The 24273-nt window shown below is 43.6% G+C and overlaps 1 protein-coding gene across 6 annotated transcripts; it reads left to right on the top strand.

The window, feature by feature from the left end:
* ZDHHC9 (zDHHC palmitoyltransferase 9) lies at positions 1-23949 on the top strand. 6 transcript variants are annotated; one of them, XM_077922295.1, is made up of 10 exons: positions 3-328; positions 2879-3144; positions 13693-13853; positions 14555-14713; positions 15583-15720; positions 15886-15935; positions 16101-16202; positions 17004-17107; positions 21339-21489; positions 21743-23949. In XM_077922295.1, exons 2-10 carry the CDS (start codon positions 2978-2980, stop codon positions 21842-21844), a joined length of 1134 nt encoding a protein of 377 aa, XP_077778421.1. In that variant the 5' UTR covers positions 3-328; positions 2879-2977; the 3' UTR covers positions 21845-23949. The 6 variants fall into 6 exon arrangements, with proteins under 6 accessions (XP_077778427.1, XP_077778421.1, XP_077778422.1 ...); XM_077922296.1 differs by having other exon boundaries at positions 3-358; XM_077922297.1 differs by lacking the exon at positions 3-328 and adding an exon at positions 371-461.
* The last annotated feature ends 324 nt before the right edge of the window (positions 23950-24273 follow it).

Here is a 24273-nt window from a genome sequence, read left to right as displayed (position 1 = left end):
CGTAAACAACCTGCCGCCCCGCTGCCGATGAGCCGCTTTCTTGGTCTTAGGAAGCGGCCTCTGAGCCAAGCGCACCAGTGCTCGCCCCCCACTCAAGATCCTAATGGGTGAGGTGGGAGGGAGCGAGAAAAGGCCCCGCAACTTAGCCTCACCCTCTTCCCTTCACCACATTGTGAGTGAGCGATCCTCAGCTCAGCCAATCGAGCCATCCCCTCTGAGCTGGGAGGCGGTGCTGAAGTACAGCTCAACCAATAAGCAGCCGATCTGCCAGAGAAAAGGCCTCGGCAGCACGCAGCCCAGCCTCGGCCCCGACGGCGCTGAGCGGCAGGTGAGGGGGCAGAATTACGCGAGCGAGCCGGTGAGCGGGAAGGGAGGAGGATCGGGGGAAAAGGCAAGGGGAAAAAAGATCCAGAGCCATGGCAGAGGAGAATGAAGCACTCCCATACCCGTTCCTGGAACGGGTGAGGTCGGGGCCCCGGGTGTTCCCTCGGGACAGCGCACTGTGCTCTCCGCCCCTCACACAAACGGCCTGTCCTGCTCCCAGTCGCGGCGGTGGGCGTGGTGTCCCCCTCCCTTTTTTCTTTTTGTTACGCGTGGGGCGTGGTCCGCGAGTGGGCCCCTTTCCCTGTCACCCCGACAAGAGCTTCCCTTGCTGTCATTCTGATCCGTGGAGCCAGCTGTGCACGGCAGGAGCGCGGCTTCTCTCTCTCCCCATTGCTGCCGCTGAACGTGGTGTGTGTGTGTGTGTGTGTTTTTGCATTTATTGTGCGGCGGTTCTTCTCTCGCGCCGCACGTGGGAGTTGGGAGAGACACGTGTCGGACGATCGTCGGGATCCTTGCGGATGGTGCAAGGTCGCGGAGCGCCCAGCTGGAAACAATGGGCGGCAGCCGCGCGTGGGTCTGGGGAGCCCGTTGCAGGAGCCAGGTTGTAAGAGAATGTGGTGTGTGTGTGTGTGTGTGTGTGTGTGTGTGTGTGTTATTCGGTTGTCTCTACTCGGTTTCCCCTCTTCCCCTTATTAATTGTATAACTACTATTGCTACTATTCAAGTATTAATAACCAACCATGCTAATGGTGGTTGCTTTTGTTGTGCTCGGGTTGGGAGTGGGAATGGGTGGGGTGGGACGAGAATAGAAATCACGCTCAGTTTTGTAATGCATGTTCTTATTATTGTTTTTTGTACGTTTAATTGTCTGTGCAGAACGACAGGCATTAAACGTGGAGACGGCAGAGTGCCGCTGAAGAAAGATGGACCTTGTAGTAATCGAAACCAAAATAAACAAAGCGGGCGTCTTGGGCGGGTGCTTTTTAATCCCAAAGAAAGAAAGGCAGATTCTCGAGTCTTTTCATGGGTAGGCGCGTCAGTACAATCGATAGCCCCCCTCCCCACCCCGCACATTCCCCTTCCCCAAACAGGCTCCTGCTGTCCCACGTGCTGAAAAACCAAGGAAAAGGAAGAATAGGCAAATATCACATCGACAAGAGCCTAAGCTTCGCTTCTGTTTAGCTAGGCTGGGTTATTTCTCCCTACTGCTCAGTCACTGTAGTGCAATGATTCTCACTCTTCATTAATCAACCTGCTTCTTGAAGATGTGAAAGATTATTAAATACAAACAACCTTGCTGCTTTCCTGTTGCTACTACAAAGGGTGGCTAGAAAATTCTAATGGGAACGAATATGTTCTAAGTTATTGAGCCTGCGTCCAGAATCCCAGACAATTAGAGGCCTATTTCATTTCTAGAACACCATGAAGAAACCTATATTGTATTGACCATATCCTTGTTGGATAGCATTTGTAAAGCCAAGGTGGAAAGCGGGGAATTTTTCTTCTTCATGGTTGTCTGTTCTTATTGCTGGGCAACAACAGAGAACCAAGAAATAGATGGGAAGGTGATTTTTAACAGCTGTTGGACAATACTCTGTAGAAACTGAGTGGGTTCAATCACTGGATTATTCTGGGGCAAAGCACCAGGGAGGTTTGTTTGTTTTTTTACATGCTGAACCATAAACTCTGGGCTGGATCCAGGAACTGCCTGCTAGAGAGTTCTGTGGCCTGTGTGATGCAGGATATGAAAATGGTTGATGTTCATTTGGTGTGGAAATCCATATGCCATTATGGATCATACTATAATGTAAAGGTAAAGGTACCCCTGACCGTTAGGTCCAGTCGCGGAAGACTCTGGGGTTGCGGTGCTCATCTCACTCTATAGGCCGAGGGAGCCAACATTTGTCTGCAGACAGCTTCCAGGTCATGCGGCCAGCATGACTAAGCCGCTTCTGGTGAACCAGAGCAGTGGAAGGAAACGCCATTTACCTTCCTGCCAGAGCAGTACCTATTTATCTACTTGCACTTTTACGTGCTTTCAAACTGATGGTGGGCAGGAGCTGGGACCGAACAACGGGAGCTCACCCCATTGCGGGGATTTGAGCCACTGACTTTCTGACTGGCAAGACTCTGCTCTTTGTGATCCAAACTGGCAAGTCATTGGGAGAAGAGCAAATCTATTGCAATTCTTGGGACCTGACTGGCACCCATCCTGGTTGAGGTATAGGGAAGGATTCTGAGGAACACACCCAGCCACAAGTGTGTGAGGTCTCTTTTATTGCAATTGTTGATGAACTGTAAAACATTGGGAGTGTGTACGCCTTCCTCATACTAGAGATATGGCGCAAGCCATATTCTGTGCTTCCTGTTGGATAAGATAGGCGCTTAATGTCATTTAAAAGAGTGCTTTTCAGTGAATGACTTAAGCTTGGGAGTAGGATGTGAGTGTACCAGGAAGAAAATGCTTCCAGCAATGATATTTCAGACAATTTTTTTAATCCAGGTGTCACGTGACAACCATGCTAACTAATTTCCTTGTCTTCTACCTCTACAGGGGCTGAGGCTGGATCTCTGAGAATGGTGTGTGAATCCCAGTGGCTAGTGTGGAGATCGACTGTTGCTCAGTTGTCCTGCCTTCTGTGAAGGTGCAGCCATGTCTGTGATGATAGCAAGGAAGAAAGTGATACGGAAATGGGAGAAGCTGCCAGGAAGAAACACATTCTGTTGTGATGGACGCATCATGATGGCTCGACAGAAAGGCATCTTCTATCTGACCCTCTTCCTCATTGTGGGAACTTGTGCTCTCTTCTTTGCTTTTGAGTAAGTTCACAGTGGTTGAAACTTTTGTTTGTGTGGGTGTTTTCAAGGCTGTGGTTGGTTGGAATGGCTCTACTCTTTGAGTTGCTTTGGCTGTTAGAAGAGTACATATTCATTGGAAATATTGAGCTGCTGCCTGCTATTGTAAGGGCAGAGTAGATTGGTAATCAGATGTCTTTATCCGTCTTGAGAAGTATTTGTGAAACTATGCTGATATTTTTAAAATCCTTTTTTGATTCATAATCTGATCCAGCCAACTCAAAGTTGTGTGAATATATTGGAAATCATTTTGCCTTTGTCCCATGCAAGGGGATGAATAAGGGTGAGGCCCTTTAGATCCACAGGGCTTGTTAGCCTCTATAAAGTACTGTACCACCTCTGAAAGGTGTTGTTTTTGGTTGAGGACAGAAGATATGAATATTGTATCTTAGTGATTTGCTGCTGCCATTGTGGATTTGATATGTGTGAGTTGCTTGTGAAAAGATAATCTGATTATGATGGCTTGTAAACTAGGAAGTGGCATTGCAGAAGATGTTACTTCAGTTTGTTTCTGCCAAATATGCTTACAGCATCATTTGTGAGAACCATTGGCTTGCTAACTGAACAGCTCATCACTAGAGCTTATGAATCATTTGGTAACACAAAGGGTCTGAAGTTTATCTACTCATGTTGTTGAATGTCCAGGTTAATAAACTTATGGCTAGTCACTTACCCAGGACAAATGAGTGTGCTTTTTTGGAAGGAGCTTTCCAGATTAGCTATTGAAACCATGCTGCAATATAGTATGCATCAAGAGAGACATCTCTGAGTGTAGATTATGTGTTACTGTAAGTAAACTTTGGAGCCAATATTTGTAGAAAAAATTAAATATAAGAAATAACCTTCTAAGAATCCCATAGTTCACCTTGATTGCATTGTTGAGAGCTGAAATTAGGATCATCTCTGGAAATACAGTGGTACCTCGGGTTAAGTACTTAATTCGTTCCGGAGGTCCATTCTTAACCTGAAACTGTTCTTAACCTGAAGCACCACTTTAGCTAATGGGGCCTCCTGCTGCCGCCACGCCGCCAGAGCCGGAGCATGATTTCTATTCTCATCCTGAAGCAAAGTTCTTAACCCGAGGTACTATTTCTGGGTTAGCGGAGTCTGTAACCTGAAGCATATGTAACCCGTGGTACCACTGTAGGTGCCGGTTTTTTAACTCTTAAGATGCAATTGTTTTGAATTCATGTGTCATTGCAAGAAATGATATAAAGAAGAAGTTATTGTGACTGGGAATTTTTTGTGAAGGCTTCTAAACTTTGATATTAACATTTTATGTAGCCAAGCATGAAGTCTGTCAACTAATTATATCAGAGCAGGTTGCTAGATTTAACTCTGCTCTCATCAAGAATCAGCTTAGAAGGCACCTCTTCGCACTAGCAAACTTGAATTATGATTTGGAACCTAAACATGGTCATATTTGCTTTATTCTGAATGTCTCTTCTAAAATCATCATTATGATCTGATCCTATGTACATTTACTTGGAAATAATCCCCAGTAATTAATGAAAGATGGTACATTATACAGAAAGAGGTTAATATAGAATCACACAATCACTTAAGGGTTATGATCCTTTGATTTCTTAATCAATATATATGTCCAGATATATGTCCAGGTATGTCCATATCAAGATCCTGAAATCATGGATGCTGCCACAGGTTCAGTCTTCTTTCTTAGAGATTTTGCTACCTTACTTTTGTAATGAGCCCCTTAAGACACTGTGCATGTGACATTCTGGCAGATAATAGACTGATTGATCCAGTTTCTACCCAGCAGCTGTTGCGCAAAACTAGATTGTGTGTTGGCACTCACATCATTTCCAGCTCACCTTGCTAAGCACTCAAGCATTTGCTGATGAGATGGAGGGAGGGGTAGGTAGGACTAAGCTAGTATTTCTAATCCAGCTTGGAAGATTCAGGGCAGATAAAAGAAAGTACTTCTTCACGCAGCGCATAGTTAAACTATGAAACTCCCACTCACTGGAGTCATTAATGGCCAGTAACCTGGATAGCTTTAAAAGAGAGTTAGATAGATTCACTGAGGATAAGGCTATCAATAGCAACTAGCTATGACAGCTATGTTCTATCTCCACTGCCTGAGGTAGTATTCCTCTAAATACCAGTTGCTGGGAATCACAAGTGGGCGGATTGCTCCCGTGCTGCTTGCAGCCTTCCCGTTGGTATCTGGGTTGGCTACTTTAAGAACAGAATGTTGTACTAGATGGGCCATTGGCCTAATCCAGAAGGTTCTTCTTATGTTCAAATTCCATGCATGTTGAGTCTCCAGGTTTATCTGCCTGAAGGTTTACTTTGACTCTCTTCTAAACATGATACAAACAAGTTGACAGATCTACCCCTAGGAGCCAGCTACCTGTGGGAAGCATATGAACTGATGCTTCAGAACTAGCATAATAGAGTTTATTGTTGTATTTTAAATCCTGCCTTTTCTCCAATAAACTTAAGGTTATATACATGGTTCTCTTCCAGCACCACTTTTATTTTCACAGTGCCACTGTTAAGTAGGTTAGGCTAAGACAGGGGTGAGGCCATCCAGATGCTGGATTCCTGTCAGTGCCAACAAGCATGGCCATTGTTTTAGGATGATGGGAATTTGTAATGTTGTTGTAATGCAGCAACATCAGGAGGGCTGCAGGTTCCCTATTGCTGCAGTAAGAGATGGTAACTGGCTCAAAGTGATCTAGTGACCTTCATTGCCAAATGGGAATTCAAACCAGGGTCTCTCTTGATGTACATACACTACTGTAGCTGCTATACCTCACTGACTGTTGAGAAGCTGCCCTCTGATCCTGGGTTTGGAGTAATGATCATCACTACTGTCATAGTAGTGCCCAGCAAGTTATTGCCAAATTAGTAGCAGATTCTGATAAAACAGTGAACACCCAAGACTCCTTTGACTGTTGTGGGATTTGGCATCTTCTTGTTGAATGACACATGCTCCTTGATGGGTCCTTGTTTGGGTAAGGTAGATCCCTAATTGAGAACACTGAACATTTGTCAAGCCATTTAAATGTTTTTGACAATAATTGACTATGGATGGGAAGAAGTTTTGGAGTAACCAGGTCCTGGCACTTTGTGCAGCTCTGTCTCACTATATTAATTTTATTATTTATACCCCATCCATCTAACTGGGTTTCCCCAGCCATTCTATTTTCCTGGTGCACATTTGAAAGCAGATTGTGCAGGGATTTTTCTTTTCATCTGTAATGTTGGGGAGTGCTTTTAAAGGGAAAAGAAGAGTTTGAATCTTCGTACCACTCCAGTTCTCTTGTGTTTCTCTAAGGTCCTGGGCACCACCTCCTTACGCAAATACAATAACAGAAATGAGAACAGGACATGGTGAAGGGTAAAATCAAGGACTGCTATGTACATTCATTGTGTACATACCCTAGAACTTATTGCTGATTCTGTTGTATTGGTCTAACCTTAGGGGTCAGGTTAATTGGTTTATTGCGATTTGTTCCCCTTCTTGTGGTCAAAGTGAAACAAAAAAATTTTAGAAAACCATTTCACTTTTGAAATGGAGTTGTGGATAAAGTCTGGAATGTTCAGTGTTTGAACCTGTCTTCTAGAGGAGGTCAAATCAGTGTCACAGATTCCTGAAAATCTTAATGTACTATTCATTTGACTGTTACTTGAGTTACTCTTTGGGTAGAAGAGTGCCTATTTGCTGCTGTTTTAACTATAGCAATGTTGTGTTGCCTGCTGAAACTGAATTAGGAGCTTGTTCAAGCCATGGAAGAAATCTCAGGACACTTCTATCCATTTATCCTTGGATTAGAAACATAAGTTATATTGTGTCAGACCATTGGTCTGTTTAGCAGCTTCAAAGTACGGGTCAGAGTTCTTTGTAAGAAACTTGTAAAGAGTCCTGCATAGCGTTTTAAAGTCCTGGCATTGCTTGGCATTGTGTCATCAGGTGATTGACAGATTGGTGGCCCTACCCATTTGTCCCATTGGGCCCATAGGAGGTAGGTGTGTGATGATCTGACCCACCAAACAGATCCAGTTTCTCACCCCTGATCTAGCTCAGTTTTGTCTACACTCTCTTGACAGCTGCTCTCTAGGGTTTTTGATGGGTATCTCCCTACCCTGTCTGCAGACACCTGGACTGAATCTGCGACCTTCTACCTGCAGAGCAGGTGCTGTCCTAGAGCTACAGTCCTTTGGTGAAAGTCAGCTTCTCAATTACTCTTTTAGGGGATGCATGTGTTTTCTCTAGTTACAAGAACTATCTAATGTAAGTTTTATTATATTCTGTTTGGCATGACCTCAGTTTGCTCTGTTATTGTTGTCATGTGGCAACTTGGCTTTTGTCCCAGCAAGGTGTAGTCATGTTTTGTATATGCACCATCTGCCCTTCTGTTTTTATTTGTAGAGTGCCTCCCAAAATGTGACTTCCAAACCTGATGCAGTGAATTAAACCTTTGAAAATGTGTCTTTTCTTGGGAAATACTTGCACGAGCAAAAGAGAAAGGGAAATAAACGATCATTCAGTTTAATCTTAGTGTAGCTATGCTCACTTGAGCTTGGATAAACAGACCCCCATGTTCCTATGCTCTGGCCACTTCGCTTCACATCTGCCATTGATTACTTGCTAACACTGCTACACCTCTTAGCATTAGCACCTAAACCTGGGACTAGCAGCTTAAATTCCCCTGGCTGTGTATTGGTTCTGTAGTTTTCAAAGAGCTACTGGCCTTTTAAAGCAAAGGGGTGTGAGAGACTGTGCTGAGAGAGTGTGCCACTGGTACAACGAGCGTATTTCGGATTTCTGCATGGGAAAGAAGTGCAGACCCACTCCTGACTGTAAATGACCCAGCAGTTGTATATAACAGATAGGGAGAAGAAGCTGCATAGACAAGTGGAACAGGAGATGAATGATCATCCTCAACATTATTATTCTTCACAAGGCTGTGTCAGTGGGTGTGTGACTTGCTCTTTGCTGCCCAGTAGGCATTCATTTAAAGCTGGTATGCCATGTAGTCTGTTTTCAGTAATGTGTTTTGCTATTTTGCTAATGCGATGCGACTGTGTCAAGACACATTTGCTTCCTAGTACAATTTGATCATGACTATTTAAGCCTTGCTATTATGATAGTGATGTGGCAAAGGAGGCATGCCCAGGAGAGCCTCTTACATCCCCTTCTTTGCCCAACTCTGCACAACAGCTGTGCAGTGTTATCAGTTGGGTCCTGCTCTCCGATAGTTGCTGCCACCCTCCTTTTTTGTCATCCACAGCCCCAGAAGCAAGGGGGGAAACTGAGCATGCACAAAAAGTTAATTTCTAAAAAGGTTCTGAGCCAGTGTACTCTGCAGTCCTTGGTTCAACTTGCTGGGAAAATAGGCTAGCTTCCAATTGCCTTCTCCTACTCTGATATCAAAGCAGCTTTCTTGTTTCCTTGACATAACCCCCTCCCAAACTTCCTAAAGCCCAGGAATTCTGGGACCAATGCACCCTTCATTTCCCAGACAGTTACCTTCTAAGTTATTCAGAGTTTAAAGGCAGTCCACACTCCCTAAGACTCACCCAGATGGCACATGGAGATTTTAGAATCCTGAGATTGGCAATTGCACACACATCGGTGGCCAAATTGTGAAATTTTAGTAGAAGTAATAGATAGAGGAGGAGCAAGTGGAAGGTAAAAACTGAATACAGAATAAACGATAGCACTGTGGCTCTAAAACTGGGCTAATCCTAATTCACCCACTACAATATAATACTTCTAATATATTTAAGAGTAGGCTTCAAGGATGGTCAGCTTCCCAGTGGCATGGAAATCCCAATCTTCAAACCCCCCCCCCCAAAGGCAGGCAGCTCAACTTTTTAAAGGCTCTTTACCTCTCTTTTGAGGGAATGACCTTTGACTCTTTCTAACCAATGGGGAGCCAGAGCTAGTTGGGCAGATAACTCAAGTCTCCCAGGTAGGCATCTTAATACCTTTTTGCATTTGAAGAGCACGTGAAGAAGTTATATGACAGCTTGACTTAGGAATGGTGGGGCCAGGAGATTCTTCCTTCACAAGTGGGACTTGCTTGTTGCTTTTGCTAGTGCTGCCTCGCTGGCTGGTGTTTGGTTTTGTGGAGGAAAGCCCGGCAAGCTAAACATTATTTAATAGGGAAGAACCCTTATATGATATCCTGAGAGGGGAGGTGGAATTCCCAAGGAAGCTAGTGGGCTAGCAAGAGTTTCACGTGATGTGTATGTCTTCCTGATGAGTCATGACTCTGTCCAATTTCTTTCTAAAGTTATTCTACCTAGAGATCTGTCTGGTGAAATAGATCTGGATATATTAAGTGACTTGTGCACATGTAGAAAAACAGGACTTAAAATGTGAGTCTTGGAACAAGAAATGACAAAGAACAGGCTTTTTTTACTTGACACCAAGAACAGAGATTCTCTTTTAGGGTGACGCACAATGAATCTGCAGGTTTGGCTAGATCAGTTTCATAAATGATGATATGCAAAATTCCTGTCAAAGTACCAAGCTTCTGTGTCGTAGTTGTGCCTACAAATAAGGTCTTTTTAAAAGTCTTTTGCTCGTATTTCCATGAATGATTAAAGTGCCCTTTGAATTTGAACATATTCCCTGCCTGCCACCAAACTTCTAGTGCTTTCAAATAAAAATTTCCATACTAAATATTTAATCTCTCTTTTCCCCTCAGATTTTTTTATTGGTTTTCCAAATTTATAATGAACACACAAAGAAAACATTACAATAGACAAACAAACAAACAAACAAACAAACATATATCTTAACTGTTAAAGACCCAATTTAAATAACATTGTTAAATGACTTCCTCAGATCTGTCCTAACTGTGTTTCCATAGTACTCATTTTAGCAGTTTTCCAAAATCCACTTTCAAATAAAATTAACTTGTTCCATTAACACCTTTCTTTCTTATTAGTCTTATTAATCCATAATGTTATACAATTCAAACTATTTTACTCCTAGGCCAATTTGTTACTTACAAGTAGTTCTACTTAAATTATGTTAGAATATCTAGCCAAATAGTCCTTGAACTTCTTCCATTCTTCTTGATGCTCCTCCTCCTTCTGATCGTGGATTCTTCCAGTCAGGTCAGCCAGCCATAGGCGCCGACTCCATGGGGCTTGAGGGGGCCCGAGCCCCCTCAAAAATTCGTTTGGGGGGGCTCCGCCCCCCCAATAATCTCCGGCGCCCCTCCAGCAGAGCGCCATCGCCGCCCCTCCCCCAGCCCAAAATGCACAGGGAGGGGCGGGCTGCATGCCTCCTGCCCTCCCTCCCGAGCAAAAGCTCCACCCAATTTCCTTTGGAGCTGATTAATAGGCGCAGCACGCTCTCCCCTATTCGCTCACGAGGAGGCGGCGCCACTTTATTTGCATATTCATGAGCTTATTTATTATTCATGAGCTTTCCCGGCCCCCCCCCCCCAATATTTTTTATAAGTCCGCGTCCCTGCAGCCAGCTCTAAAAAGTTCATCATCTTCATCTGCCATTCCTCCACTGTTGGTATTTCTTGTAGCTTCCAATTTTTGGCTAACAAAATTCTTGCTGCAGTTGTGGCATACGGCTAAATATTTAATCTCAGATATTGGAGGCATGTTTTCACTGAAAGGGTTGTGGCTGACAAGCCCACTTGCTAGTAATGTGAAGGTTGCTTGGAGTACAGAAGAGTGCATTGAAAAGTATTTCACTGTGGATGCTGATGAGCTTTCAGCATTGATTGATTGCGGGGTGGGAAAGTCACCACTTGGCTGGATTTGGGTGGTGGTTGCTGCTGCTCTTGCATCTGTTCCTTCTATTTTTGTGTTTAACTGTATCGGTTGGTTGGAATTTCTATTACTGTAAGCTGCCCTGGTGCCAGTTGGAAAGATTTTAAGTATGGTCCATATACTGAAAATTTCCTATTAAGGGATGGAGGGAGAGGCATGGGCTGTTTTTGTTACTTGGTAGCCACTATCAAATGGGGCTTCTGTTTGGCTTATGGGCATATTGGACATTCAGCTAAAGATTCCTCTTTCTGGGGTTCTTCCCATATTCTCTCTAATGAGGGCGTGGAAGGAAATTCTGTCTGTCAGTTCCAGTTGATTTGTTTTAATGGTGACACAGGTTTAGCTGGCTGATGCACGTGACCCCGCCCTTGTTCATATGGTGGTGTTTTTGTTTTGAAAGTTTAATTTTAGTTCGCTAAAGAGAGCATATCAGATGAGTAATGAAACAAGCCTTCTGAATGTTTGGAATGCCAAAAATATGTGTGAAGCAACATTAGAATGCTGGGAGAATGTAGTTGCTGGAGTGGATTTCTGGTGGCTGGTGCAAGTTACTGATTTCTAAAGTACTAGACATGGGGCCAAATAACAATATAATTCATTCTTCTTTCTTAAAGTGTGTTTAAAACTGACCCACCTTTATTTTGGAGAAAGCAGCTGTGAGACCCCATTCCAGGTTGGTGGCCCATACCAGTGTACTCCTGAAAGGTAGGAGTTTTTGAACAGAAAACTGCTTCTGGTTCCTAATCTGGATTGGGGCCCCACAACATTTTCTTCCAAATAAAAGTGCTCATATTTAAGCGCATACTTTTTATGAAGTGTAAATAATGTAACATGTATTTAGCCCTCAGATAAGCTGGTTTGAAAACAGTAAAGACTTGCCCCTGATACTAGTAAGATCATCTATTTTCTTCCAAATAAATACTCTAAAATGGCGCAAGAGGCACTGGAACATTTACAGTGGTTTTCCATTTCCGAAGGCTGTTAATTAGCCTCTTTGACCTTTCAAGTTGACTTCTATCTCAATTATAATTCCTTCCCTCCCTTCTAACCATTGTTAAAACAGGTACTGTTGTAAACACCTCATTCTTAAAAGCAGAATTATTTGTGCAAAAGAAGTATGTGCACACTTCCATGATTAATTATTCTGACTCCCAAATTCAGAATTGAGGGGTCTTGTCATATCAGTGAGCTGTTAAACCAGAGGTAGAAACTTGGAAATGGTGTCGCAGCATTTCTTGTTAGATATTAATTCAATAGGAGAGTGTGTGTAAAAAAAGAAAACCGGGGGGGGGGGGGGGAGAGAGAGAGAGAAGAGAAGGCTTCCAGAGAGTCAGCTGTTCTTCATGGGTTGTGCTCCCTCCATGCAGAGGTTGTTCCCTGCTGGCTCCAGCAGGGATGTGGAGGCCGCAGAGCTACTGTCAGCATCCCACTTCCTGCTTTTGCTGCAGGAAAGAGGTTGTCTCCCCCTCTCCTTTGTTTCTCTTGTTCTTGCTCTTGCTAGATTTTCCTCCACAGTTTACCTACCTCCTTGTTGTCTTAGTGATAGCGTCCTTTTGGGCAGGAACATTGTTAAGATAGGCATAGGATAGACATAGTGATGCTCTGCAGATCTCTTGTTTCCTGTCCTTTTTTTTTTTTTTAACTGTAAAAGGTCGGGATGGTGATGCAAAGGTGCATGTTGTAGCAACCATTCTGAAAGTAAGCTGGTGGTCCCAGTCCAATCAGCACTTGGGTGGGATACATATTTTGCAGTAAGAACATCCCAGGCTCAGTCCTACCAGGTAGGCCTGGGAAAGACTTCCTGTCTGAAACCCCGGAGAGCTACTGCCTGTTACTGTGTAGACAATATTGAATTAGATAGACTGTTGATCTGACAGCTTCAACATCCAGGAACCCTCTCCATGTCACCTTCAGTTCTGACTGGAAGAAGGTGGGATATAAAATGGAAATAAAATCCCAGGTGGTGGCTGGAATTGGGTGTCATTAGCTGTTAGAAAATGGTACAGTGTGCCTATTCTCATACAGGGCTTTTCTCCTCCCCCTCCCACCCCATTTACATCTCTAAAAGTAATTGCTGTTTGAGTCCCCTGTATTTTGGTGCCCACAAGGCTCGGATGCTAGAATGGAAAGTCCAGCCTATATTATGGATGCAAATACATTGTACTTGAGGGCTGTTCAAAAACATTGTGCTTTTGCCAGAGTCTTGCCTTTCAAAAGACTGCCCTTTGATTTCAGTGCTTCCTGGGGCAGATAAATGCTTTCAAACATTAACTTTCAAACATAGGTATATGAGAAGGCCCCAAAAGTGTGCTGTGTAGACTTTGTTCGATTATCAGACTTCACTAGCATTTGCTCAGCTTTTTCCTAGTTCTTCTCGTCAACAAACAATGGAAATGAAAAGTGTAATTTTTAAAAAAATGGCAGAGTTAAAATCATGTTTTGAAAAGAGGGGTTTTCAAAATAAAAACACAGAAATCTGCAGCAAATATCAGTTTCTACCCTCCAGCCAGGGGACTTGGGAAATCCATGACGTTTGCTTTAATCCTAATTCTATTGGTACAAGGTCTTTTTTTCATGCCTCACTGCCTCTGAGCATCAAGGAGACATGAAGTCAAAGGGCAACATTTTAAAGCAATTATGTTGGGGTTTTTTTACCCCCCCCCCCCAAAGCATAATTTGGCACACAACAGGCTTTGTGTCTGATTTCAGTTGCTATGGGCTTTTCTCTCATTGCAGGTGTCGCTATCTTGCTGTCCACCTGTCCCCAACTATCCCTGTTTTTGGAGCTGTCCTCTTCCTATTTGCAATGGCTACCCTCCTGCGCACAAGCTTCAGTGACCCAGGAGTGATTCCTCGAGCCTTGCCTGATGAGGCAGCTTTCATTGAAATGGAGATTGGTGAGTGGGTAGTATCTTCCTTAAGCTTTCCAAACATAGTTCTAGCCTGTTGGGTGGTGCCTTCTTCAAACCTTCCAAGCATAGTTTAACCACTTGAGTCTTCAGGTATGGAAAGAATTCCCCCACTGCTCCTGGATGATGAAGGGTATGAGAGGGTAGGGTCCTGCCCAGAGATATGTGCGCACACCACTTACCTTATGCTGCATACCAGGGTGCTGAACCCATGGGCTTAATCAGGCCTGCCAGGCTGTCCAAAGTGGCTTGTCAGCCCCCCTGTAAATGCACCTTTCCCTTCCTTTGTGCATTGCCTTTGCTATGACATCAGAGTGCTTTGGAAACAGGAAGTGCTCCTTCCTGTTTCCTGAGCACCTCTAAGCCATTAGCAAGAGCACAAGGGGAAGAATAAACACTGGCAATAGCAGGAAGAAGTGCCTTTGCTTCCTCCCAGCCCAACCCTGTGATGGGGAACAAAATTATGAAGAAGACCACCGTCTCCAAAGAGCAGAGATTTAAGTTTTGTGGAGTGGTTTGTGCATTGTGTGTGTGAAAGATACCCTTATATCTGTCTAGTTGTCTGCCTGCGTGGGTGGTGATTATGCTGTGTGAGAGAGTGTAGACTGGTAGTGCCCACTTTCACTTTTACCCTGGCATACAGCTCTCAGAAGTTTGACTGCCTTATTCAAAGTGGTTTTCATTTGCAGAGGCAACCAATGGGACTGTGCCTCCAGGCCAGCGGCCACCCCCACGCATTAAGAACTTTCAGATCAATAACCAGATAGTGAAGCTGAAATACTGCTACACATGCAAGATCTTCCGTCCACCACGTGCCTCGCACTGCAGCATCTGTGACAACTGTGTGGGTGAGTAGTGGGACTGTGATTGTGGTTGAATAAAGAAGCTTAATAAAGGAGTTCTCCTGATAATCTGTGGCAGAGGTCACAAGAAAACTGTTGTACATTTACTACAAATAAAGAAGCTCCCTGCTGTGAATGGCTGAATTCTGTGTCCTGGTTCTGTTAGTCACGGAAGGAACACTGAATTTCCATCTTTACGATATGTAAAATTTGACCAGGCATGGTCTCCAAACCTTCAGTCCTCTGTTCAGCCATAAGGGCTAGGAACTTGATTTTGGTTTTGTTACATAAAAGCATTCTCAGTTTTTTTACATTCTCAGTTTTTGTTCTTGGTGCCTAGACAATCATCAGGCAGTCTGGGTGTGCTGTGATCTGGAACCTAACCAATAGCAAGGTTAGGTTACCTCTTCCTGAGAGTAGTACATCAGCAGTTGTGTTTAAGAGTTGTCACAGATTCAGAGGGAGGAGGCATTGCCCTACACCAATCCCCTCCCCCCGCCAAAAATAAATAAATCCATGTGGTAAAACTGCTTGTTCTATACCTGTGAAAGGTTAGAAAAGAAGTGTATTTTTTTTCTGGAATGTGGCCACTTCGGATATAATTACAAAAGCCTCCTTCCAAAAGGGCAGTTTTTACCATGTGGGTTCTAAAGCGAAAGGTTGCTCCTTGGCAGTTGTCCCACCCCAAAAATGGGTGTGTGAATCTGTCCATTAGCAACTTAGTACAGGAAATTGCAATGTATCTTTGACATGTTAGTGGAATTCAAATACATATATATTTATATATGTATGTACTGACTTCTTGCTGAGAGTTATACGGCTAGGGTGGAGAGGTACAGTTTGGCTCTGCTGATGTGCTTGTCTGGCTCTTGCAGAGCGGTTTGATCATCATTGCCCCTGGGTGGGCAACTGCGTGGGAAAGAGGAACTATCGTTACTTCTACCTCTTCATCCTCTCCTTGTCTCTTCTCACAATCTACATCTTCTCCTTCAACATTGTCTACGTTGCCCTGAGTGAGTCCATGTTTTTGGCGGGGGGGCGGAGGAGGAGAAGAGGGGCTGTGTTGCTGGTGATTGAAAGATCACTTGGGAAGGGGGTGGTTTTATTGGGAAACAATCCCTGCTCTTCCTGGTTTGTTTGGCACCTGTAGACTAACTAACTTTTCTCCTTTCACATAGAATCCCTGAAGATTGGCTTTTTGAATACTCTGAAAGAAACCCCAGGGACATATCCTTTTTGCTTCCACTGCACCTGTCTCTAACCTGCCTGTTGCAGGAGGAGAATGAGAGAGACCATCTGGAATGGAGGGGCATCAGGGTGGGGTTGTCTGCAATGTGGGGGGAAGCTAAGCCATCTGTAGTTCAGTTCTTGTTCCCTAACTCAGCTGCTCACAGTCCTGGAGGTTTTGATCTGCTTCTTCACACTTTGGTCTGTCGTGGGTTTAACTGGCTTCCACACTTTTCTGGTAGCGCTGAACCAGACAACTAACGAAGATGTGAGTGTCAATACAAAGATACACCCCTTCCAGCAAGCAGCCTTCCAGCTTCATATGTGACTCCTCACACTCTTTGTAGGAAGGCTACTAAATGCAAGCATGGGCTGGGAATCCTGATGGACAGGAGTGGTTAAATACCATCGGAACATGGTCCAAAACATCTCTTGGATGGATTTGAACTAAATCGGATTCCTTCAAATAACATTGCAGAACCTTTCTTTTATTTTGTTTTTAAAATCTCTAGTTCTTTCTGAAATGTTTTAGAGGTGGGGGGAAGGTGCAGCTCTGGCTTCTCTACTTTGGGAGCCTCTCTTTCCGTCATAGCCTCCAGAGACTACCAAACTGGAATAAACTTTTTCAAGTGCAGAATAATAGGCAAGATAAAAGTTTTGCTGGACAACAGTTTGTCGAGTCTTTCAGTGACGTACCAGATTCTGGGACATGGGGATAGCCAGGATTTATGTTAGCAGGGGTGGGGGGAGGCTGAGTTATCTGTGATGCGATTGGTCAGTTAAGTATTTTTATTATTTATATGATGATGGGCAGCTGCACCACCCCACCCCTGGCTGCGCCCATGTTCTGGGAGCAAATCTGCTCTGTAAATGAGGAAGGCTTCTATTAGGACCAAAGTAATTAAGAAAGCAGCAGGGACCATCCTCTTAGAGAAGCGTAAGGGGGAGAGGGAGAATCAGGATAACAGGTGCTTTTTTGGTTTCGGGGGGTGGGGGGAGGTCTGTCATCATGCAGATGAGTGCTAATTTTGGTGTTTGGTCTTCCTTCCACCTCTTGCTGTTCTTTCAGATCAAAGGTTCCTGGACAGGGAAGAACCGTGTGCAGAATCCCTATAGCCATGGCAACATTATGAAGAACTGCTGTGAGGTCTTGTGTGGCCCGCTGCCTCCCAGGTAATGGTCTGATTTGGGCTTGGATATTACATTATGCCTCTGAGAATAGTGCTGGGCATAGTAGGGTATGGGGGTGCTTGGACTGAAGGCCCTCATGTGCATCTAAGTGATGAGAGACTAATGGCAGCTTCTGGGAATTGGATGGGATAATCTTCCTCCTTGACTACCAGCTCCCTATTTTAATTCCTCCTGTTTCCATCTCCCAGTCTTGCTTCATGTTGAGGTCACAAGGAGAGATGGGCAGATCCATCTGTTTCCATCCATTTAATTTAATTTATTTTAAATATTCTTGACCCACCTTTCATCACAAGTGATCCCAGAGTGGGGTACAATAACTGAATTTACAAATAATATCCATCAGCGCAGTAATATAAAATAAGGGCAGAAATAAACAAATAACTAAAACAACCAGTTAGAATGGCAGAAACATTTCTTTCTGCTAATCTGTAGAACTGATAGCAATTTATGCTCCTATATGGCTGAAGATACTTTTACAGACACGTGCACAAAAGCTGATCACGTTATAGTTTATTACATCTGGCATGGGGAACTTGTGGTCCTTCAGGCATTGTGGGGTTATTGCTGTCCTCATTCCGTGTCCCTCGGGTGTGGTGGCTGAGTCTGATGGAAGCTGGAGTTTTAACAACAGGGCCACAGGCTCATGTCAGTTCTGCAGGTGTTGATTTATACATCTGTTCCATTCACTTTCCATATGAATGTCATTAAAAAAAACATAATTGCATAGTACTTAGAATGTATTTCAACAACATGTATTTAACAACTTATTTTATTTCTAAGGACACATTATTTTTGGTACTTGGTGGTGGTTGTTTAGTTCAAGCACCATAAAATTCAAAGGAGTACAAAACTGGACAGCTAATCATGTTCTGATATGTATATTAGTCTAGGAGGTGCGGTATGTGTGTGAAATATCACATTCCAGGGAAATGGATAAGGCAGCTTACATTGCTACTGCTTCATTGAGCTAGTTCCTTGCTGCTCTTCCCAGTGGAGCAGGGAAAGCATGTCTCAAGCCTTCTGTGTTTGTTTATCTAATCAAATAGTTCCATTTGAACTGCATATCTTTAAAGCCCAGTAGTAGGTTGAGCTAGAATTAATGACAGGCAGAGCCACACCCTCAGTGGTTATCATAGAATCATAAAGTTGGAAGAGGGACTCCAAGGATTACCTAGTCCAACCCCATTGCAATGCAGGAATCTCAGCTAAAGCATCCAAGACAGATAGCCCAGCCAACCTCTGCTTAAAAACCTCAAAAGAAGGAGAGTCCACAACCTTCTGAGGGGGACCATTCCACTGTCAAACAGCTCTTATCGTCAGAAAATTATTCCTAATGTTTAGTCAGAATCTCCTTTCTTGTAACTTGAAGCCATTGGTTCACGTACTACCCTCCAGAGGAGGAAAAAACAAGCTTTTGCTTCACCTTCTCTGTGACAGTCCTTTAGATACTTGAAGATGGCTCTCATATCTCCTCTTTTCCAGGCTAAACATACCCAGCTCCTTCAACTGTTCCTCAATAGGCTTGGTTTTCAGATCCTTGGTCATTTTGGTTGCCCTCCTCTGCACACATTCTAGCTTGTCAGTATCTTAAACTGTTGCACGCAGAACAGGGTACAGTATTCCAGGCGTGGTCTGGCCAAGGTGGAATAGCAAGGTACTATTACTTCCCTTGTCCTGGACACTATTTCTGTTGATGCAGCCTGGAATAGCATTCATTTCTTTTCTTTTTTTAAAAAGATATTTATTAAAGTTTTCAAAATGTTACAAAAAGAAAAAAGAAAAAGAGAAAATACAAAGTAAAAACAGTTAAAAACAATTCAATCTTTCCGTATCTTATCTTTCATTTGCTTGTTCCCCAGACCTCCTCACACCTCCCTTTTTTGTATTCCAGTTCAATTAGTTGGTTCAGCAAATCCTTTCCCTCTTTGTTTTTATCCTAATCTTTAATCTTAATATATTATAACTTTAGATTATCACCTGTTAACAATCCATTTTTACACATTCCTTTATGACATTACTGCTAAAAACCACTTAACTTCAATCCAACATCATTCTAACATTCATTAATTTTGCAGTATTTCTGTAGATAGTCTTTAAATTTCTTCCAATCTTCTTCCACCGACTCTTCTCCCTGGTCTCGGATTCTGCCGGTCATTTCCTCCAGTTCCATATAGTCCATCACCTTCATCTGCCATTCTTCCAGGGTGGGTAGATCTTGTGTCTTCCAATACTTTGCAATAAGTATTCTTGCTGCTGTTGTGGCATACATAAAGAAAGTTCTATCCTTCTTTGGCACCAATTGGCCGACCATGCCCAGGAGAAAGGCCTCTGGTTTCTTCAGGAAGGTATATTTAAATACCGTTTTCATTTCATTATATATCATCTCCCAGAAAGGCAAATGATAGATTTTTGCAAGCTTGACTGGTGTCATGTACCACCTGTATATCATTTTCATAATATTCTCTCTTAAGGCATTACATGCCGTAAACTTCATACCTGTGGTCCATAACTGTTCCCAGTCAGCCATCATAATGTTATGTCCAACATCTTGTGCCCATTTAATCATAGCAGATTTCACCGTTTCATCCTGAGTATTCCATTTCAACAGCAAGTTATACATCCTTGACAAAGTCTTAGTTTTGGGATCTAACAGTTCTGTTTCCAATTTTGATTTTTCCATCTGGAATCCAATTTTCTTGTCCAAATTGTATGCCTCCATTATTTGATAATAATGAAGCCAATCTCGCACTTTGTTTTTTAGTTTTTCAAAACTCTGCAATTTCAATTTATCTCCCTCTTGTTCCAAAATTTCCCAATATTTCGGCCATTTGGCCTCCATATTGAGCCTTTTCTGAGCCTTCGCTTCCATCGGTGACAACCACCTTGGGGTTTTATTTTCAAGTAGCTCCTTATATCTTATCCAGACATTAAACAATGCTTTCCTGACAATATGGTTTTTAAATGCTTTATGTGCTTTGACCTTATCATACCATAAATATGCATGCCATCCAAATACATTATTAAATCCAAGATGTCTGTGTTTTCAAGAAGCAGCCATTCTTTCAACCAGCAGAAAGCTGCTGATTCATAATAAAGTTTTAAGGTCTGGCAGGGCAAATCCACCTCTTTCCTTTGCGTCCGTTAGTATTTTAAATTTTATTCTAGACTTCTTGCCCTGCCAGACAAATCTAGAAATGTCTCTCTGCCACTTCTTGAAACAATCCATTTTATCCAAAATTTGCAATGTTTGAAACAGAAATAACATTCTAGGCAATACATTCATTTTTATCGCAGCAATGCGGCCTAGCAGTGAAAGCTTCAAATTTGACCAAATTTCTAAATCTTTTTTCACTTCCGTCCAGCATTTTTCATAATTGTATTTAAATAAGTTCCCATTTTTAGCTGTCATGTTAATCCCCAGGTATTTCACTTTCTTAACCACTGTTAAACCTGTCTCGTTCTGAAACCTCTCTCTCTCAATCGCTGTTAAATTTTTCTCTTGAAACCTTTGTTTTTAACTTATTCAGTTTAAATCCTGCAACCTGACCAAATTCTTGAATCAGTTCCAAAACTCTTTTAGTACTAGATTCTGGCTCCTGTAATGTCAATACGAAGCCATCTGCAAATGCTCTCAGTTTGTACTGTTTAGCTCCAACTTGTATACCTTTAACCAACTGGTCCCTTCTAATCATATTCAACAGAACCTCCAGGACCGATATAAAAAGCAATGGGGAGATTGGGCATTCATTTCTTTTGCTGCTGTATCACCATGTTGGCCCATGTTAAGCTTGTGGCGCACTAAGACCCCCAATATCCTTTTCACATGTACTGCTTGTAAGCCAGGTGACCCATATCTTATATTTGTACAGCTGGTTCTCCCTGGTAGGTGAGGGCTTGCTGAGAGCAACTGAGGTTGGTGCAACAGTGACCCACTATTATTATTATTATTATTATTATTATTATTATTATTATTATTATTACTATTATTTATTTATACCCCACCCTTTCCCCTGAAAGGGAATCAAGGCAGCTTACAGAAAGAAATAAGAACAGCTAAAAACATAGGAGGAGGGGGAATAATAAAAAAACAAGCATAGACCTATTCACCCTAATGATCCAGACTCCACTCATTAAAAGACAATAAAATGTTTTTAAAAGATCAAAAATGTATACTACTATTCTTGATTCACCCCACCGCATCCTTTCCTTGTAGCGTCCTGGATAGGCGAGGCATCTTGCAGCAGGAGAGTGCTGCCCTTGAAAGCAGTGCTGGACCTGAGCCCAACACTCAAGAAGAGGGTACCACAGAAAAACCCAGTGCCCAGGAAACCAGTGGTGACAGTGCCCTCCCAGAGGAGAGTGTGGTAAGTGTGGTAGATGCCAGCTTGTTTTGAATGTACTCAGTAAGCAGCTCTGCAATCTGGTGGCCAAGGGCAGGGAATTTGGTTGGGGTTTTCTCGGGCGGGGTGTGTGTGGGTGTGATTTCTGCTATGCAGTCCTAAAAGAAACCTCCAGGAATTGCCAGTTTTCCTTCTGAAATAGATTTTTTTTTTTAATACTCTGCTGTGACTCACCCTTCATTCTCTTCTCCCTCTTTTTTTCCTTTCTCCTCTCCAGCTCCCTGTGCCAACAGGCAAGGTGCCACAGGAAACAGCGCAGCCCCCTTCTGCAGCAGAACCATCTGTTCCATCCCTGGATCACGAGCAGACAACGCACTAGCCTTCAAAGTGGACATGAACGCTGTTTTTGTTTGGCATACTCCTTGTGGAGAGGACCAGGGCAGGAAACAGCTTGGCAGGACAGTGCCCTTGCTGTTCCCTTTGGCTGTTTGTTCACCAGTGGTTGTGACCTGTGTCTACAAACTGATGAGTGCCAGCACTCCCCTTTCTAATGGATGCTGAGCACCCACTATGCTGCTGAGGGACCCTTCCCCCCTCAAAAGGCAATTGCTACTGCCTAGGGCAGGCCCACTTCCCCTGTCTTTGGTCTCTTAACACTACTAAGTGAGTGCCTCTCTAGCCTGACATCGCTGAAGCGTGGAGCCAGCTGGGAAGAAGATGGAGCTGGTGGCACTTTTCTGTACTGTCTTTCTACCTGTGGTTGCAGTATTTTATGTTGGCTGAACTCAGCAGCCAGCAGAGCCATGTTGATAATGGGAACATAAAACAACCAGGTTTCTACATAGCGCTCCTTCCCAAATGTTTCCTGCCAGACCATGCCATATGGTACCTCTGAACCCCAAGTGGTCCTAAATCATCAAACAACCAGCCAAGGGAGCTCTAGCTTGTCCTTGCCCCCCAACTCCCTCTTATTTGTCTAGATATTGAAACTCTGGTACGTTTTTCTCTTTCCTCTTTTATCCGAGTTAGTATGTCTTCCTGGTCTTCTCTCAGTCCCTCCTCCCCACCATTCCAGTCTTCTGAGGTAGCATTGGTAAAAGCTGGCCCCTCCATTCTGCTAAGCTGCTCAGTCAGGGCTACTGAAGGGGCAGGGTGGACCACAAGGTGGTAAAGTGACTTGGGAGCAAAAGAGCCAGTGGCATTTGCTTGGAAATGATACTACTATACAGGCATAGGAGGTATGCCCTGTTCCATTACTTCCTTGTGGCCCATAAACCACCTGGTGCTCTTCAGCTCAGTTGATCCAGTGTTGAGTGATGCTCTTTGTATTATCTGGCTAAATGGTAATTGCTCTGTCCAGACCTTCTTGTGCCTCCCAATCCCTCCTTGTTTATAAGTGGAGGGGAGTTGCCAAAAAAAAGGGCTCTGAATGAGTGGTAGTATGTTTGGGGTGGGTGGGTGGAGTAGCCTTCAGTGCCATTTCAAGCAAGACTCATACAGCTTAACTGCACATCATCAGGATTCTTCACCATAGGATAATTTTTTGGCTGCTGGTCAGACTGTTGGTAGGAACATGCTTCTTTTTTAAAACTCTCCCTCCGCATAAGAAGCCAATTACATTGGGGAGAAGACAAGCTGGAACCCTCACTCCCTGAAAAACTAGCTTTCTTCCTGCATCATGCAATTCTAACGTAGTTCAGCTGTCACTGAGTAGACCATATCCAAAGTGCAATGAACAGCACCTCTTGAGGTGGGAACAGAGCATTGCTTAGCCTTTTCCTAATATTTAGCTAACTGTTCAGGTCAGGGCAGCAGAGAAGCTTATCTTCCCCTCACCTCTCCCTGATGGTCTGCAGCTGTTAAAGGTTATATCTCAGTGTATTCCCACTTGGCTTAGGACAGTCACATCACCAGTTCTTCCCACTGTGTTTCCAAGTAGTGAAGCACTCTGGCCAAGTTTGTGCTCTCTTCATCTGCAGGGGTAGAATCAGTGTGTTACCAGAAAAGGTTACCAGATGTCCCTGTTTCCTGGGGACAGTCCCTGGATTTACAAATCAGTCCCCATACAAAATCCGTTGATGTTGAAAAGTGTCCCCAGATTCATTGAAAAAAATCTGGTAACCTTAGTTTAGCAAGTCCCCTGCAGTGACTGAGAGAAAGGTGGTTCTTCTTCTAACGTGGTGGTGTGGTCCATGTAGCTTCCTTATTTCCCCCACTGGGCATGGTGGAAGCCAGGAATAGGCAGATGCACCTCCAACAATCATTGCTTGATGCCTTGCCAGTGCTGCCCTCCTTCCTTGAGGCAAAGGTAGAGGCTACTCCCGTATTTCCCCAATTACTGACCAAATCTCAAGTGTTGCAACCATATTGTTTGGATTATATTTTCTAATGTACTGTGTCAAATTGCTCCAGGGAGCAGGATGGTCCTGGCTGCCTTGAAACTTTGGTGTGCTCCTCTGATCTCAATGAAGGTATTGGAATTTATCTGGTGTGTTATGTGTGTTGCCTTGGCACTAGTTTGTCTCCACTGCTAGTCTCCATTATTGGTGTTAGGCTTGTAGGTAGCCTGGTTCCCCTGCCTCTGTTTATGGTGCAGCATTTACTTTAAACTGAATCTTTCCGTAGTAAAACAAGAGGCAGCCTGCCTTGAGAAGTAGTACTTTGCCGGGACACCACCCTTTTGATACCAACAGAGAAGCCACACTGAACCAGTGGCCATAACTCTTGTCCAAGTGGGAGAACCAGGTGTGGTATACTTGACTTCTCTTCCTGCCAGTCATTATCATGGAAGCCTGCTTGGAGAACTGC

The sequence above is a fragment of the Podarcis muralis genome, chromosome Z (assembly GCF_964188315.1).
Source record: "Podarcis muralis chromosome Z, rPodMur119.hap1.1, whole genome shotgun sequence".
NCBI lineage: Eukaryota > Metazoa > Chordata > Lepidosauria > Squamata > Lacertidae > Podarcis > Podarcis muralis.
This window is presented reverse-complemented; position numbering and strand designations above follow the sequence as displayed.

Bases quoted from the DNA above. Each gene is read 5' to 3' on its own strand.
- ZDHHC9 (XM_077922295.1), top strand. From the start codon at position 2,978: ATGTCTGTGATGATAGCAAGGAAGAAAGTGATACGGAAATGGGAGAAG. The intron at 3,145-13,692 runs GTAAGTTCACAG...CTCTCATTGCAG, and splicing joins GCTCTCTTCTTTGCTTTTGA to GTGTCGCTATCTTGCTGTCC. The intron at 15,721-15,885 runs GTGAGTCCATGT...CCTTTCACATAG, and splicing joins CATTGTCTACGTTGCCCTGA to AATCCCTGAAGATTGGCTTT.